This window comes from Oncorhynchus nerka, linkage group LG18 (genome assembly GCF_034236695.1).
Source record: "Oncorhynchus nerka isolate Pitt River linkage group LG18, Oner_Uvic_2.0, whole genome shotgun sequence".
Lineage (NCBI taxonomy): Eukaryota > Metazoa > Chordata > Actinopteri > Salmoniformes > Salmonidae > Oncorhynchus > Oncorhynchus nerka.
The window spans coordinates 83,924,497-83,940,706 of NC_088413.1; the positions used below are offsets into that span (position 1 = coordinate 83,924,497).

Consider the following 16,210-nt stretch of genomic DNA (forward strand, 5'->3'; position numbering starts at 1 on the left):
GGGAAGAGGTCACAAAGTATCAGGTACAGAACCCCTCAATCAATCAGAACCAGGGGGAAGAGGTATAGAACCAGAGGGAAGAGGTATAGAACCAGGGGGGAGAGGTATAGAACCAGAGGGGAGAGGTATAGAACCAGGGGAAGAGGTATAGAACCAGGGGGAGAGGTATAGAACCAGGGGGAGAGGTATAGAACCAGGGGAGAGGTATAGAACCAGGGGGAAGAGGTATAGAACCAGGGGGAGAGGTATAGAACCAGGGGGAGAGGTATAGAACCAGGGGGAGAGGTATAGAACCAGGGGGAGAGGTATAGAACCAGGGGGAGAGGTATAGACCAGGGGGGAGAGGTATAGAACCAGAGGGGGGGGAGAGGTATAGAACCAGGGGGGAGAGGTATAGAACCAGGGGGGAGAGGTATAGAACCAGGGGGAAGAGGTATAGAACCAGGGGGAGAGGTATAGAACCAGAGGGGAGAGGTATAGAACCAGAGGGGAGAGGTATAGAACCAGAGGGGAGAGGTATAGAACCAGGGGGAGAGGTATAGAATCAGGGGGGAGAGGTACATGGTCTGAGAGGGAGATGTCATAATGTGACCATTTCAAACTGGAATAAGAACATAGCCAATATAGATATAGATGTGATCATTGTGAAAGAGCAGTAGCAGGCTGCTAGCAGCTCACGGGGTAGCTTACTCTGATGCTGCTGTGACTCTGATTTGGTCCCTACTCTATATGGAGAATGTTTCACTGCACCAGCTTTTCCCAACCCCCTTCTCTCCTCTCCTACCCCCACCTCTCCTCTCCTACCCCAACCTCTCCTCTCCTACCCCTTCTTTCCTCTCCTACCCCACCTCTCCTCTCCTACCCCCACCTCTCCTCTCCTCTCCAACCCCCACCTTTCCTCCCCAACCCCCACCTCTCCTCCCCAACCCCCACCTCACCTCTCCTACCCCCACCTCACCTCTCCTCCCCAACCTCACTTCTCCTACCCCCACCTCACCACTCCTACTCCCACCTCTCCTCTCCCCCACCTCCCCCACATCTCCTCTCCTATCCCCACCTCTCTCTCCTACCCCCACCTCTACTCTCCAACCCCCACCTCTACTCTCCAACCCCCAGCTCTCTTCAACCAACCCCCACCTCTCCTCCTCCTCCCCCCACCTCTCCTCTCCTACGTCCACCCCCCCACATCACCTCCCCCATCTCTCCATTCCACTCCTCCCCACCTGCTCCTCTCTCTCTCCCCCCCCCCACATCTCCTCCACACCCCCCCCCCACTTCTCCTCCTCCCCCACCTATCCACTCCACTCCTCTCCACCTCCTCCTCTCTCTCCTCAGTAGTAATAGATCAGTCTGTGCAGGGAGTCGTCGTGGTCATTGTGTAGAGGTGAAGGTCTCCAAGGTTTGTCAGTATTCATGGACACCTCCATAAGGAGACAAAATGACAGAGGAAGGTCACACCAAAGCTGTTATTCAGCTGAATATGTCCTTCCACTGTTTCTATATTTAGAATAATAAAGATCTGGTCTGAGACCTGGGCTGCATCTCAATACCACCTCATTTCCCATGTAGTGTACTACACAGGGCTCTGGTCCAGGGTAATGTATTACATAGGGAACAGTTAGGGTGTCATTTGGAACACAGGCCCTTGCTGTTTCATGGACCTGATTTTTTTTTCAAAGTGATATTGTTTCAGGTGAGGATAAATGGTCTGTTGTTTCAGGATAAATGGTCTGTTGTTTCAGGATAAATGGTCTGTTGTTTCAGGTGAGGATAAATGGTCTGTTGTTTCAGGTGAGGATAAATGGTCTGTTGTTTCAGGTGAGGATAAATGGTCTGTTGTTTCAGGTGAGGATAAATGGTCTGTTGTTTCAGGATAAATGGTCTGTTGTTTCAGGTGAGGATAAATGGTCTGTTGTTTCAGGATAAATGGTCTGTTGTTTCAGGATAAATGGTCTGTTTCAGGATAAATGGTCTGTTGTTTCAGGATAAATGGTCTGTTTCAGGATAAATGGTCTGTTGTTTCAGGTGAGGATAAATGGTCTGTTGTTTCAGGATAAATGGTCTGTTGTTTCAGGATAAATGGTCTGTTGTTTCAGGATAAATGGTCTGTTGTTTCAGGTGAGGATAAATGGTCTGTTGTTTCAGGTGAGGATAAATGGTCTGTTGTTTCAGGTGAGGATAAATGGTCTGTTTGTTTCAGGATAAATGGTCTGTTGTTTCAGGATAAATGGTCTGTTGTTTCAGGATAAATGGTCTGTTGTTTCAGGATAAATGGTCTGTTGTTTCAGGTGAGGATAAATGGTCTGTTGTTTCAGGTGAGGATAAATGGTCTGTTGTTTCAGGTGAGGATAAATGGTCTGTTGTTTCAGTTGAGGATAAATGGTCTGTTGTTTCAGGTGAGGATAAACGGTCTGTTTGTTTCAGGTGAGGATAAACAATCTGGAGTGCGACATCAACGAGGCAAAGCAGGAGATGTCTCGCTACCTCAGAGAGTACCAGGACCTTCTCAATGTTAAAATGGCTCTGGACATTGAGATCGCGGCATACAGGTAACCTTAACCTTGGTCAGCCACTCTCAGCCACTCTCAGCCACTATCAAATTACATCAAGGTTAATTTGTCATACGCACAGTATGCAGCAAGAAATATACAACACAACGAAATGCTTTACTGTCAAACATGTCAACCTGGATCTACAACAACTTGTGTTTGATACGGCCAACACAATGATACGACCAACACAATGATACGACCAACACATTGATACGACCAACACAATGATACGACCAACACATTGATACGACCAACACATTGATACGACCAACACATTGATACGACCAACACAATGATACGACCAACACAATGATACGACCAACACATTGATACGACCAACACAATGATACGACCAACACAATGATACGACCAACACATTGATACGACCAACACATTGATACGACCAACACATTGATACGACCAACACAATGATACGACCAACACAATGATACGACCAACACATTGATACGACCAACACAATGATACGACCAACACAATGATACGACCAACACATTGATACGACCAACACATTGATACGACCAACACATTGATACGACCAACACATTGATACGACCAACACATTGATGAGACCAACACAATGATACGACCAACACAATGATACGACCAACACATTGATACGACCAACACAATGATATGACCAACACATTGATACGACCAACACATTGATACGACCAACACAATGATACGACCAACACAATGATACGACCAACACAATGATACGACCAACACATTGATACGACCAACACAATGATACGACCAACACATTGATACGACCAACACATTGATACGACCAACACAATGATACGACCAACACAATGATACGACCAACACAATGATACGACCAACACAATGATACGACCAACACATTGATACGGCCAACACATTGATACGACCAACACAATGATACGACCAACACATTGATACGGCCAACACAATGATACGACCAACACAATGATACGACCAACACAATGATACGACCAACACAAAGATACGACCAACACAATGATACGACCAACACATTGATACGACCAACACAATGATACGACCAACACATTGATACGGCCAACACAATGATACGGCCAACACAATGATACGACCAACACAATGATACGACCAACACAATGATACGACCAACACAATGATACGACCAACACAATGATACGACCAACACAATGATACGACCAACACAATGATACGACCAACACAATGATACGACCAACACAATGATACGACCAACACAATGATACGACCAACATATTGATACGACCAACACATTGATACGACCAACACAATGATACGACCAACATATTGATACGACCAACACAATGATACGACCAACACATTGATATGACCAACACAATGATACGACCAACATATTGATACGACCAACACAATGATACGACCAACACATTGATATGACCAACACATTGATACGACCAACACAATGATACGACCAACACAATGATACGACCAACACAATGATACGACCAACACAATGATACGACCAACACAATGATACGACCAACACATTGATACGACCAACACATTGATACGACCAACACATTGATACGACCAACACAATGATACGGCCAACACATTGATACGACCAACACAATGATACGACCAACACATTGATACGACCAACACAATGATACGACCAACACAATGATACGACCAACACAATGATACGACCAACACAATGATACGACCAACACAATGATACGACCAACACAATGATACGACCAACACAATGATACGACCAACACAATGATACGACCAACACAATGATACGACCAACACAATGATACGACCAACATATTGATACGACCAACACAATGATACGACCAACACATTGATATGACCAACACATTGATACGACCAACACAATGATACGACCAACACAATGATACGACCAACACATTGATACGACCAACACAATGATACGACCAACACATTGATACGACCAACACATTGATACGACCAACACAATGATACGACCAACACAATGATACGACCAACACATTGATACGACCAACACTTTAATATATATTTTCTTCACAGGAAACTGCTGGAGGGAGAAGAGTTCAGGCTGACCTTCTCTGCCCTGAACTAAATCCTCTTCACACTGAACCCCAATAACCCCGAACCCCAATATCTCAATAGCCTATACCCTAACCTAAACCATACTCTTTAGTCTTATAGCCCTACCATTGGTCCTCCTTCCACCCTTACCTAAACCCCATACTACCCCACCCTTACCTAAACCCCACCCTTACCTATACCCCATACTACCCCACCCTTACCTAAACCCCATACTACCCCACCCTTACCTATACCCCTTACTACCCCACCCTTACCTAAACCCCACCCTTACCTAAACCCCATACTACCCCACCCTTACCTAAACAGCTTACAACCCCACCCTTACCTAAACCCCATACTACCCCACCCTTACCTAAACCCCATACTACCCCACCCTTACCTAAACCCCATACTACCCCACCCTTACCTAAACCCCATACTACCCCACCCTTACCTAAACCCCACCCTTACCTATACCCCATACTACCCCACCCTTACCTAAACCCCATACTACCCCACCCTTACCTATACCCCTTACTACCCCACCCTTACCTAAACCCCATACTACCCCACCCTTACCTAAACCCCATACTACCCCACCCTTACCTAAACAGCTTACTACCCCACCCTTACCTAAACCCCATACTACCCCACCCTTACCTAAACCCCATACTACCCCACCCTTACCTAAACCCCATACTACCCCACCCTTACCTAAACCCCATACTACCCCACCCTTACCTAAACCCCACCCTTACCTATACCCCATACTACCCCACCCTTACCTAAACCCCATACTACCCCACCCTTACCTATACCCCTTACTACCCCACCCTTACCTAAACCCCATACTACCCCACCCTTACCTAAACCCCATACTACCCCACCCTTACCTAAACCCCTTACTACCCCACCCTTACCTAAACCCCATACTACCCCACCCTTACCTAAACACCATACTACCCCACCCTTACCTATACCCCATACTACCCCACCCTTACCGAAACCCCATACTACCCCACCCTTACCTATACCCCATACTACCCCACCTTTACCTAAACCCCATACTACCCCACCCTTACCTATACCCCATACTACCCCACCCTTACCTAAACCCCATACTACCCCACCATTACCTAAACATCTTACTACCCCACCCTTACCTAAACCCCTTACTACCCCACCCTGACCTAAACCCTATACTACCCCACCCTTACCTATACCCCATACTACCCCACCCTTACCTATACCCCATACTACCCCACCCTTACCTAAACCCCATACTACCCCACCCTTACCTAAACCCCATACTACCCCACCCTTACCTATACCCCATACTACCCCACCCTTACCTATACCCCATACTAACCCACCTTTACCTATACCCCATACTACCCCACCCTTACCTAAACCCCATACTACCCCACCCTTACCTAAACAGCTTACTACCCCACCCTTACCTAAACCCCATACTACCCCATACTACCCCACCCTTACCTAAACCCCATACTACCCCACCCTTACCTAAACCCCATACTACCCCACCCTTACCTAAACCCCATACTACCCCACCCTTACCTAAACCCCATACCTTCCTCCCCATAACTCATCCCCACTGTACCACCCTAATCTAGTACCACCCTAATCTTGAACAAACCCCCCTAAGCGTCCTGAACGTCACCCTTCCGAAGACAGATGTGCCCTTGTTCTACACAAGAGGTCCACGATGAAGAGGTCCCCCTTCTTCTCCACACTGATGTTGTGACATCATACATCAACAAAATGGCCGCCAGGCAGAAGACTGCAGAGATACGCTGCACTGCATTAGCTCATACAGCTCAGCCTGTGAGCAATATCCTCCTGCTAGAGTTCCCCATCTCCGTTAGCCTGGTCCCAGATCAGTTTGTGCTGCCATGTCATCGGCTTATGGTCTCTGTCACACCAGCAGAAACAGATCTGGGCTACATCGCCACAATATCCAAGCATCAGGCTCAGTATTTCATTTGACTATCCCCTCCCCCATTGTGCAAACATTTGGCCAGTTGTTTGTAAAGGAGGACTTTATTCAAATGTAATTTAGCTTTGGATGCTTGGATTGTATCTGTGTGTTGTTCTCATGCTGATAGAAAGCGGTTGTGGGCGTATTGATTAGGAATATATTGATGTGGAGCTCTATCAACAGGATATTGATCCTGAACTGATCAGCACCCCTGGTTCTGTAACCGGTGAAACAGTAACCTTAAAGTTTATTGACCTTCTCTGTTACTCTTTCGTGATATTTCCATCCTCTTATCAAATTTCCACAAGCTTCAGTCAGGCGAAGATAAGACAATAATTGGTTTTGGCATGTTGTTCATGAAACATAAATACTAAGCCAAGCGGTCTCTTGCCGTATGAATGACAAGCTGTGTGTAAGGAAATGTCATGTAAAGACTGCATTATTAAGAGCTTAGTTACTGGTTTCTCCCTGTGATCTTAGAGAAATAACTCTGTTATCTTCTGTTAGCCCTTTTCTGTTCTGTAAGACCTTCCGAACCTAGCCTGGGTACCAGTCTGTTTGTGCTAACATTACGCTCCTTGCCGCCCCTTGTCATACCAAACATGTTTGTCATATGACACGGAGTACCAGGGGTGGAATGGTAGCACAAAACACGTCTGGATTTCAGACTGGTCTGAACCTACAAGCTACAAGTAAATAGTTAAACAACTGAAGAACAACTCAGCCTGGTATCTCAAGCTCTTTGCTGTGCATATGTACACCGACTGATCCTAGATCTGAAACTATCCCAAGTCTGCACCTTATACTGTATGCGTGGTATACCTGTAAGGGCCAGCAACTTGCTGAATAAAATTACATAACTGAACTGCAAATGATTGCGTAAAATTGTTTTATATTTTTATATAATGTGATTGAATTATTCTAGCGTCGGGTCAAACAAAAGCATGTCTTGTAGGCTTTGGTGACCTCTTTATTACTGAAGTAGAAGAGCTTCTTCCTGCCTTCCTCTGATATAGTGACCCATCCAGCGTGATGTAATGTGTAGACTATAGATAACAGTACAGGTGACCTAGTAAAGAGATGTTCTTAACCAGAATAATAAGTCTCCCAGTGATCTGGGGTTATATATATATATATATATATATATATATATATATATATGTTGTTTGTGGGTATAGATCGTATGTTAATTACAGTGTATATATATATACAGAGCACACACCTTACATATAGGTCAGACACTGAGCAGCACTGCAGCATATCCCACAAACCCCTGTTCCTGGCAGGCAGCCGTGTGAAAATGCAATGTGTTGGCGACTTGGTGCTGCATTGTTGTATCAGCACGATTCTATCCAACCAGCAGGATGCAGCATATCCTTAACATACTGCACCCACTGGGGAGGGGAAGAGGCACAGAGAGAGAAAATATCTCCAACTCCTAATCAGACACAACCCAGCACAGGTCGTTGTATGACGGGCAGATTGTGGTTGTTTTTGAAAGGTTTTTAAGAGGTATTTCTTTAGACATCAATATGACGTCTTCTAGACTTCTAAAGACAACATTTAAAAACGTCCATAATTCAACAAGGAATACGACCTGCCTAAGAGACGTCTTTTTTCATATCCAAACAAAAATATGACCTGTTTATTTACGACCTCCCAATATTACAAATGAAACGCTGTGCTCATACATCTGACAGCAGCCATGTTTACTGCAACCCATATGTATAGTACTTCACACCACTACACCCAGCTCCTATGACAACTCTTCTGTAAAGAGGAAATAGGCTTTTTAAAATAGCAAACACATCCTAAGGTCACATTCACAATCACTGTTGAACATGTATTTTGTACCAGCATATAATTAAGCAATAAGGCCTGAGGGGGTGTGGTAAATGGCCAATATACCACGGCTAAGTGCTGTAAGTCGCTCTGGATAAGGGCGTCTGCTAAATGACTGAAATGTAATGTAAATGTTAGGCGCGACGCAACACCGAGTGCCTGGACACAGCCCTTAGTCGTGGTAAATCGGCCATATATCACAAACCCCTGAGGTTCCTTATTTCTATTATTTTGGTTACCAGCAAAATTAGAGCAGTGCCTTTAGGCAAACTCCCAGCGTGTGCCTTTTACTGAGGAGTGGCTTCCGTCTGGCCACTCTACCTTAAAGGCCTGATTGGTGGAGTGTTGCAGAGATGGTTGTCCTTCTGGATGGTTCTCCCATCTCCACAGAGGAACTCTGTCAGTGACCATCGGGTTCTTGGTCACCACCCCCCTTAGAGTGTTGGACTAGTAACCGAAAGGTTGCAAGATCAAATCCCCGAGCTGACAAGGTAAAAATATGTTGTTCTGCCCCTGAACAAGGCAGTTAACCCACTGTTCCTAGGCCATCATTGTAAATAAGAATTTGTTCTTAACTGACTAGCCTAGTTAAATAAAGGTTAAATTGACAGATTTTTTTAAATTGAGAGACGAGCTTAAATGTTCTATACTGACCATAATTTTCACTTGTCTGAAGCCACTGCCAGATTTCCTGATAGGGCTGCGCTCAGAGTATCCTGCCTTGGCAAATCGTGCTGTTAAGACACTGATGCCCTTTGCAACCACGTACCTATGTGAGAGTGGATTCTCAACCCTCACTGGCATGAAAACTAAATACAGGCACAGACTGTGTGTGGAAAAGGATTTAAGACTGAGAGACTCTCGCCAATACAACCCAACATTGCAGAGTTATGTGTATCCTTTCAAGCACACCCTTCTCATTGACCTGTGGTGAGTTATTCACACCCTTCTCATTAACCTGTGGTGAGTTATTCACACCCTTCTCATTAACCTGTGGTGAGTTATTCACACCCTTCTCATTAACCTGTGGTGAGTTATTCACACCCTTCTCATTAACCTGTGGTGAGTTATTCACACCCTTCTCATTGACCTGTGGTGAGTTATTCACACCCTTCTCATTAACCTGTGGTGAGTTATTCACACCCTTCTCATTGACCTGTGGTGAGTTATTCACACCCTTCTCATTGACCTGTGGTGAGTTATTCACACTTCTCATTGACCTGTGGTGAGTTATTCACACCCTTCTCATTGACCTGTGGTGAGTTATTCACACCCTTCTCATTGACCTGTGGTGAGTTATTCACACCCTTCTCATTGACCTGTGGTGAGTTATTCACACCCTTCTCATTAACCTGTGGTGAGTTATTCACACCCTTCTCATTGACCTGTGGTGAGTTATTCACACCCTTCTCATTGACCTGTGGTGAGTTATTCACACCCTTCTCATTGACCTGTGGTGAGTTATTCACACCCTTCTCATTAACCTGTGGTGAGTTATTCACACCCTTCTCATTGACCTGTGGTGAGTTATTCACACCCTTCTCATTGACCTGTGGTGAGTTATTCACACCCTTCTCATTAACCTGTGGTGAGTTATTCACACCCTTCTCATTAACCTGTGGTGAGTTATTCACACCCTTCTCATTTAACCTCTGGTGAGTTATTCACACCCTTCTCATTAACCTGTGGTGAGTTATTCACACCCTTCTCATTAACCTGTGGTGAGTTATTCACACCCTTCTCATTAACCTGTGGTGAGTTATTCACACCCTTCTCATTAACCTGTGGTCATTAACCTGTGGTGAGTTATTCACACCCTTCTCATTAACCTGTGGTCATTAACCTGTGGTGAGTTATTCACCATTTTAGATGAACAAACAAGGTTTTATATGTAAGATGACTAAATAAAGGATTGAACGCTTTATTATTTTATTATTCGTGCCCTGGTCCTATAAGAGCTCTTTGTCACTTCAAACTCATTCTTATGTTTAATAAATGTATAGTGTGTGTGTGTGTGTGGCATGTTTACAATGTCAAAAAAACAACATTTGAAAGAGTGGGCTGACCCTGAGGGTACGCAGCTGGAGGTTGAATGTTTGAAGGGGTACGGGACTATAACAAGTTTGGGAATCACTGATCTGGAGGACTCTTCAGTTTTCTTCCCAGAGCGACCTTGGCCGGAGAGAAGCCTGTGCTCTCATGGTAGGACAGAACTCTACCAGCCACAGATCTCAATTCTGGTGATTCACCTTGACGCATGAGGCTAACATCGTCTTTAGGGTCTGGTTAACCCTCACCGTCAAGTTAGTTTGTGGATGGTATCTGGTGGTAAGTTTCTGAACAAGCCCCAATGGTTGCAGAGCTCTTTCAGCAACTGACTTGTGAACTGAGGCCCTAATTTATATAGGAGGAACTATGGGGAACCCCATCGAAGTCAACTGAGGCCCTAATTTATATAGGAGGAACTATGGGGAACCCCTTCGAAGGAAGATATCCTGAGTATGTTGACTATCTTGGGAGTCTTAGCATCCCGCAGTGGGAAGCGTTCAACTCACTTTGAACCGTAGTCAACAATGACGAGCAGGTAGTGTTCACCCTTTTTGATTCTTGGGAAGGGTCCCATCAGATACCAGCATCTCATCCGGGTCCCTCACGGCAGTGAACTGGGGGGAGTCCGGCTGGTTTCCAGCACATGGGCTTGTACTGCTGGCAGAAAGTTGTGTGTATGACCTCGTTTCTGACTTTGGTACTGTAGCTAACTGGCTCTGTCAAAAGTTTGGACACACCTACTCATTCAAGGGGTTTTTCTTTATTTTTACTATTTTCTACATTGTAGAATAATAGTGAAGACATCAAAACTATGGTTACTATATGATTCAATATTATGGAATCATGTAGTAACCAAAAAAAGGTGCTAAACAAATCAAATATATTTTACATTTTTTCAAAGTAGCCACCCTTTGCCTTGATGACAGCTTTGCACACTACTGGCATTCTCTCAACCAGCTTTACCTGGAATGCTTTTCCAACAGTCTTGAAGGAGTTCTTTAGTAGTGGTTTCTTTGCAGCAATGCGAACATGAAGGCCTGATTCACACAGTCTCCTCTGAACAGTTGATGTTGAGATGTGTCTGTTACTTGAACTCTGTGAAGCATTTCTTTGGGCAGCAATCGGAGGTGTAGTGAACTCTAATGGTGGTCTGGCCTGCCTGAGACGGCATTCACCCAGTTCTAGTGGGTGGTCTGGCCTGCCTGAGACTGCATTTACCCAGTTCTAGTGGGTGGTCTGGCCTGCCTGAGACTGCATTTACCCAGTTCTAGTGGGTGGTCTGGCCTGCCTGAGACGGCATTTACCCAGTTCTAGTGGGTGGTCTGGCCTGCCTGAGATGGCATTTACCCAGTTCTAGTGGGTGGTCTGGCCTGCCTGAGACGGCATTTACCCAGTTCTAGTGGGTGGTCTGGCCTGCCTGAGATGGCATTTACCCAGTTCTAGTGGGTGGTCTGGCCTGCCTGAGACGGCATTCACCCAGTTCTAGTGGGTGGTCTGGCCTGCCTGAGACGGCATTCACCCAGTTCTAGTGGGTGGTCTGGCCTGCCTGAGACGGCATTCACCCAGTTCTAGTGGGTGGTCTGGCCTGCCTGAGACGGCATTCACCCAGTTCTAGTGGGTGGTCTGGCCTGCCTGAGACGGCATTCACCCAGTTCTAGTGGGTGGTCTGGCCTGCCTGAGACGGCATTCACCCAGTTCTAGTGGGTGGTCTGGCCTGCCTGAGACGGCATTCACCCAGTTCTAGTGGGTGGTCTGGCCTGCCTGACAAGTCAGTCCCAAGCCGCACCAGCTCATCAACTGTGTGGGCTGCCCTTCTGAGACTGCTGGACTATTTCGGGTTACAATTTCCAAGTATGTGATTGCCCATTTCCTTTTTCAGCGGGACCAGGCTTCCAGCAAGCAAAGTCTTGGATGCTCTTTTTGGCCTTGAATCCTCTTCGCCCCGTCCCCTCAGTCTTCAGAGAGAGATGACCAGAGGAATGCAGTCTTCAATTTGCCCCAGGTATTAACCTGCGACCTTTCAACTCGCCACCAGTCTATAGCTGTGACCTGTAGCACACAGTAGTCACCAACAGCTCACACACACACTGTAGAGACACACACACACACACACATCAAATAAAATTTGATTTGACACTATAGACACCTATTTCAGTTGGGAGGTCTTGTCTTCTGTCAATCATACCCACTAATATTAATATTTCATAACAGAACCCCCCCACCTTACAGTAACACAGAACCCCCCCACACACTAACACAGAACCCCCCCCACACTAACACAGAACCCCCCCCCACACACTAACACAGAACCCCCCCCACACACTAACACAGAACCCCCCCCCACACACACACACAGTAACACAGAACCCCCCACCTTACAGTAACACAGAACCCCCCCCACACACTAACACAGAACCACACACACACAGTAACACAGAACCCCGCCACCTTACAGTAACACAGAACCCCCCCCCCACACACTAACACAGAACCCCCCCCACACACACACACAGTAACACAGAACCCCCCACAGTAACACAGAACCCCCCACCTTACAGTAACACAGAACCCCCCCCACACACTAACACAGAACCCCCCCCACACACACACACAGTAACACAGAACCCCCCCACAGTAACACAGAACCCCCACCTTACAGTAACACAGAACCCCCCCCACACACTAACACTAACACAGAACCCCCCCACACACACACACACACACAGTAACACAGAACCTGCGGCATTACAGCTGAGGAAATCTGTGAGCTGATATCTACATATACTATATATCTACTCCAACCAGGGAGCCGTGTTTAAGAAGAGGAGAGGATTAGTCATGACTGAGTAATTAGACATGAGGTCTGAACTGAAATGTATATTTCTTACATGTCAGTGTGAAAACGGTAACGTGTTCATATTACACCACTAATTAAACACAAAATAAATCCGAAAGTATAATCTGAAAGATCATTTTAATGATTCATGGAATGTGTCTGTTAACCAAACGATTTGAAACACAGAAACAAGTCAAGCAATGACATTATGCCTTTTCAGATCAAAGTAGGTAAAGTCAGGTCAACAGATAGCAAATTAAGTGTTCAGAAAACCTATTTTGCAGGTAGCCATGGTAGAACAGGAGACCGAGGTTAAACCGCTAAACATTGCCATCTGGTGGACGATAGCAGTACTAGCGGTATTGAAAATGACATGTCTCAACAGAAAAATGAAAAACAGACATACCTGGTCTAAATCACTGTGTATTATATGGCGTTCAGCTAGTTTAGTTGTGTTCCCATCGCCCATCCAGTTCTACCTTTGGCTTATTCTCTTGATTATACATTAATACACTTCTTTAAAATAAAAGTGATGCACTTTGATGTGAAAACGGACACTATAAACACAACACCATTTAACAACGCTCTTCTCAAATTCTTTAACACGTTGAACTAATGAAAAAACACCAAAAGGCCATTCCTGATAACAGTACATCAAGGAAACCTCTTGATTCAACAAGGTTTCCATCCAATCTTTTCCCGAGTGTAAAGTACACGTCGTTTAAACCAACAAACCTGTTGTTTCATCCATATGTGTAACAAGGTTTCCATCCAATCTTTTCCCGAGTGTAAAGTACACGTCGTTTAAACCAAGTCACAACAGGTCCGATGCAAACAAACATTTTCCGGGAAACTTTCCAAATGTCGGCGAAACATGAAACCAGCCGGACTTCATGAAGCAAATATTGATATAATAACCATAATTTCTAAGTTAACTTGGAGTCACAGTTGTGTGGTCCTCCCACTAGGACTCAATGGAAACGCATACAGTTTAGTAAACTAATAAAATAAGTTATGAATTTCAGTGTGATGAATATGTCCACGGTGATGAGCTTGATGCTCCTTTCCAATAAATATCGAGGGTCTTATTCTGCCGACATGATGATCGATGCTTGGCAGCCGTTTGACAAATACAATGATTCTCTTTTGTCCATAATAATAACACATCTCATGTAGGCTATAGGTGCGTTCCAGCCAGCGGCCCTGTATCTGCACACTGCCAGCTGTTGGCTAGAACCAACGTATCAATACCAGAGGGGGTACACACTTTATAACCAAAACCTTTATGGAAAAAAAAAACGTCAAAACGCAAAAAAGTTTTTTATCTACAACTAGTCAATTTGATGGAAACACAGCCCGTTATCTACAACTAGTCAATTTGATGGAAACAGCCCGTTATCTACAACTAGTCAATTTGATGGAAACACAGCCCGTTATCTACAACTAGTCAATTTGATGGAAACACAGCCCGTTATCTACAACTAGTCAATTTGATGGAAACACAGCCCGTTATCTACAACTAGTCAATTTGATGGAAACAGCCCGTTATCTACAACTAGTCAATTTGATGGAAACAGCCCGTTATCTACAACTAGTCAATTTGATGGAAACACAGCCCGTTATCTACAACTAGTCAATTTGACGGAAACAGCCCGTTATCTACAACTAGTCAATTTGACGGAAACAGCCCGTTATCTACAACTAGTCAATTTGATGGAAACACAGCCCGTTATCTACAACTAGTCAATTTGATGGAAACACAGCCCGTTATCTACAACTAGTCAATTTGATGGAAACAGCCCGTTATCTACAACTAGTCAATTTGATGGAAACAGCCCGTTATCTACAACTAGTCAATTTGATGGAAACAGCCCGTTATCTACAACTAGTCAATTTGATGGAAACAGCCCGTTATCTACAACTAGTCAATTTGATGGAAACACAGCCCGTTATCTACAACTAGTCAATTTGATGGAAACACAGCCCGTTATCTACAACTAGTCAATTTGATGGAAACACAGCCCGTTATCTACAACTAGTCAATTTGACGGAAACACAGCCCGTTATCTACAACTAGTCAATTTGACGGAAACAGCCCGTTATCTACAACTAGTCAATTTGATGGAAACACAGCCCGTTATCTACAACTAGTCAATTTGATGGAAACACAGCCCGTTATCTACAACTAGTCAATTTGATGGAAACACAGCCCGTTATCTACAACTAGTCAATTTGATGGAAACACAGCCCGTTATCTACAACTAGTCAATTTGATGGAAACACAGCCCGTTATCTACAACTAGTCAATTTGATGGAAACACAGCCCGTTATCTACAACTAGTCAATTTGATGGAAACACAGCCCGTTATCTACAACTAGTCAATTTGATGGAAACACAGCCCGTTATCTACAACTAGTCAATTTGATGGAAACACAGCCCGTTATCTACAACTAGTCAATTTGATGGAAACACAGCCCGTTATCTACAACTAGTCAATTTGATGGAAACACAGCCCGTTATCTACAACTAGTCAATTTGATGGAAACACAGCCCGTTATCTACAACTAGTCAATTTGATGGAAACACAGCCCGTTATCTACAACTAGTCAATTTGATGGAAACACATCTCTGGTGGGAAAATGCGTGTTTTGTTTTTGTGCAGATTTTAGAATCTTCGCATGAAAATCCTGTCACCAACTGGATGGAAATCTAACGTGTGGAAAAACAAAAGAATAAGAAAAACAAACTTCTCCGTCTTCCATAATGAATATCTACATAACTCCCTGTGTGGTCCTGATGAGGACTTATGTCGTGGAGAGAGAGACATG

The 16,210-nt window shown here is 44.7% G+C and overlaps 1 protein-coding gene across 1 annotated transcript in view; it reads left to right on the forward strand.

Moving 5' to 3' along the window:
* The window catches only part of neff2 (neuronal intermediate filament family member 2), an 8,992-nt gene extending 1,466 nt beyond the window's left edge, over window positions 1-7,526 (forward strand). Inside the window, exons 2-3 of the mRNA XM_065004450.1 lie at window positions 2,425-2,549; window positions 4,635-7,526. Coding sequence (XP_064860522.1) covers window positions 2,425-2,549; window positions 4,635-4,686 — 177 coding nt within the window. The 3' untranslated portion in view covers window positions 4,687-7,526. The remainder of the gene's footprint in view (window positions 1-2,424; window positions 2,550-4,634) is intronic.
* Window positions 7,527-16,210: the final 8,684 nt, after the last annotated feature.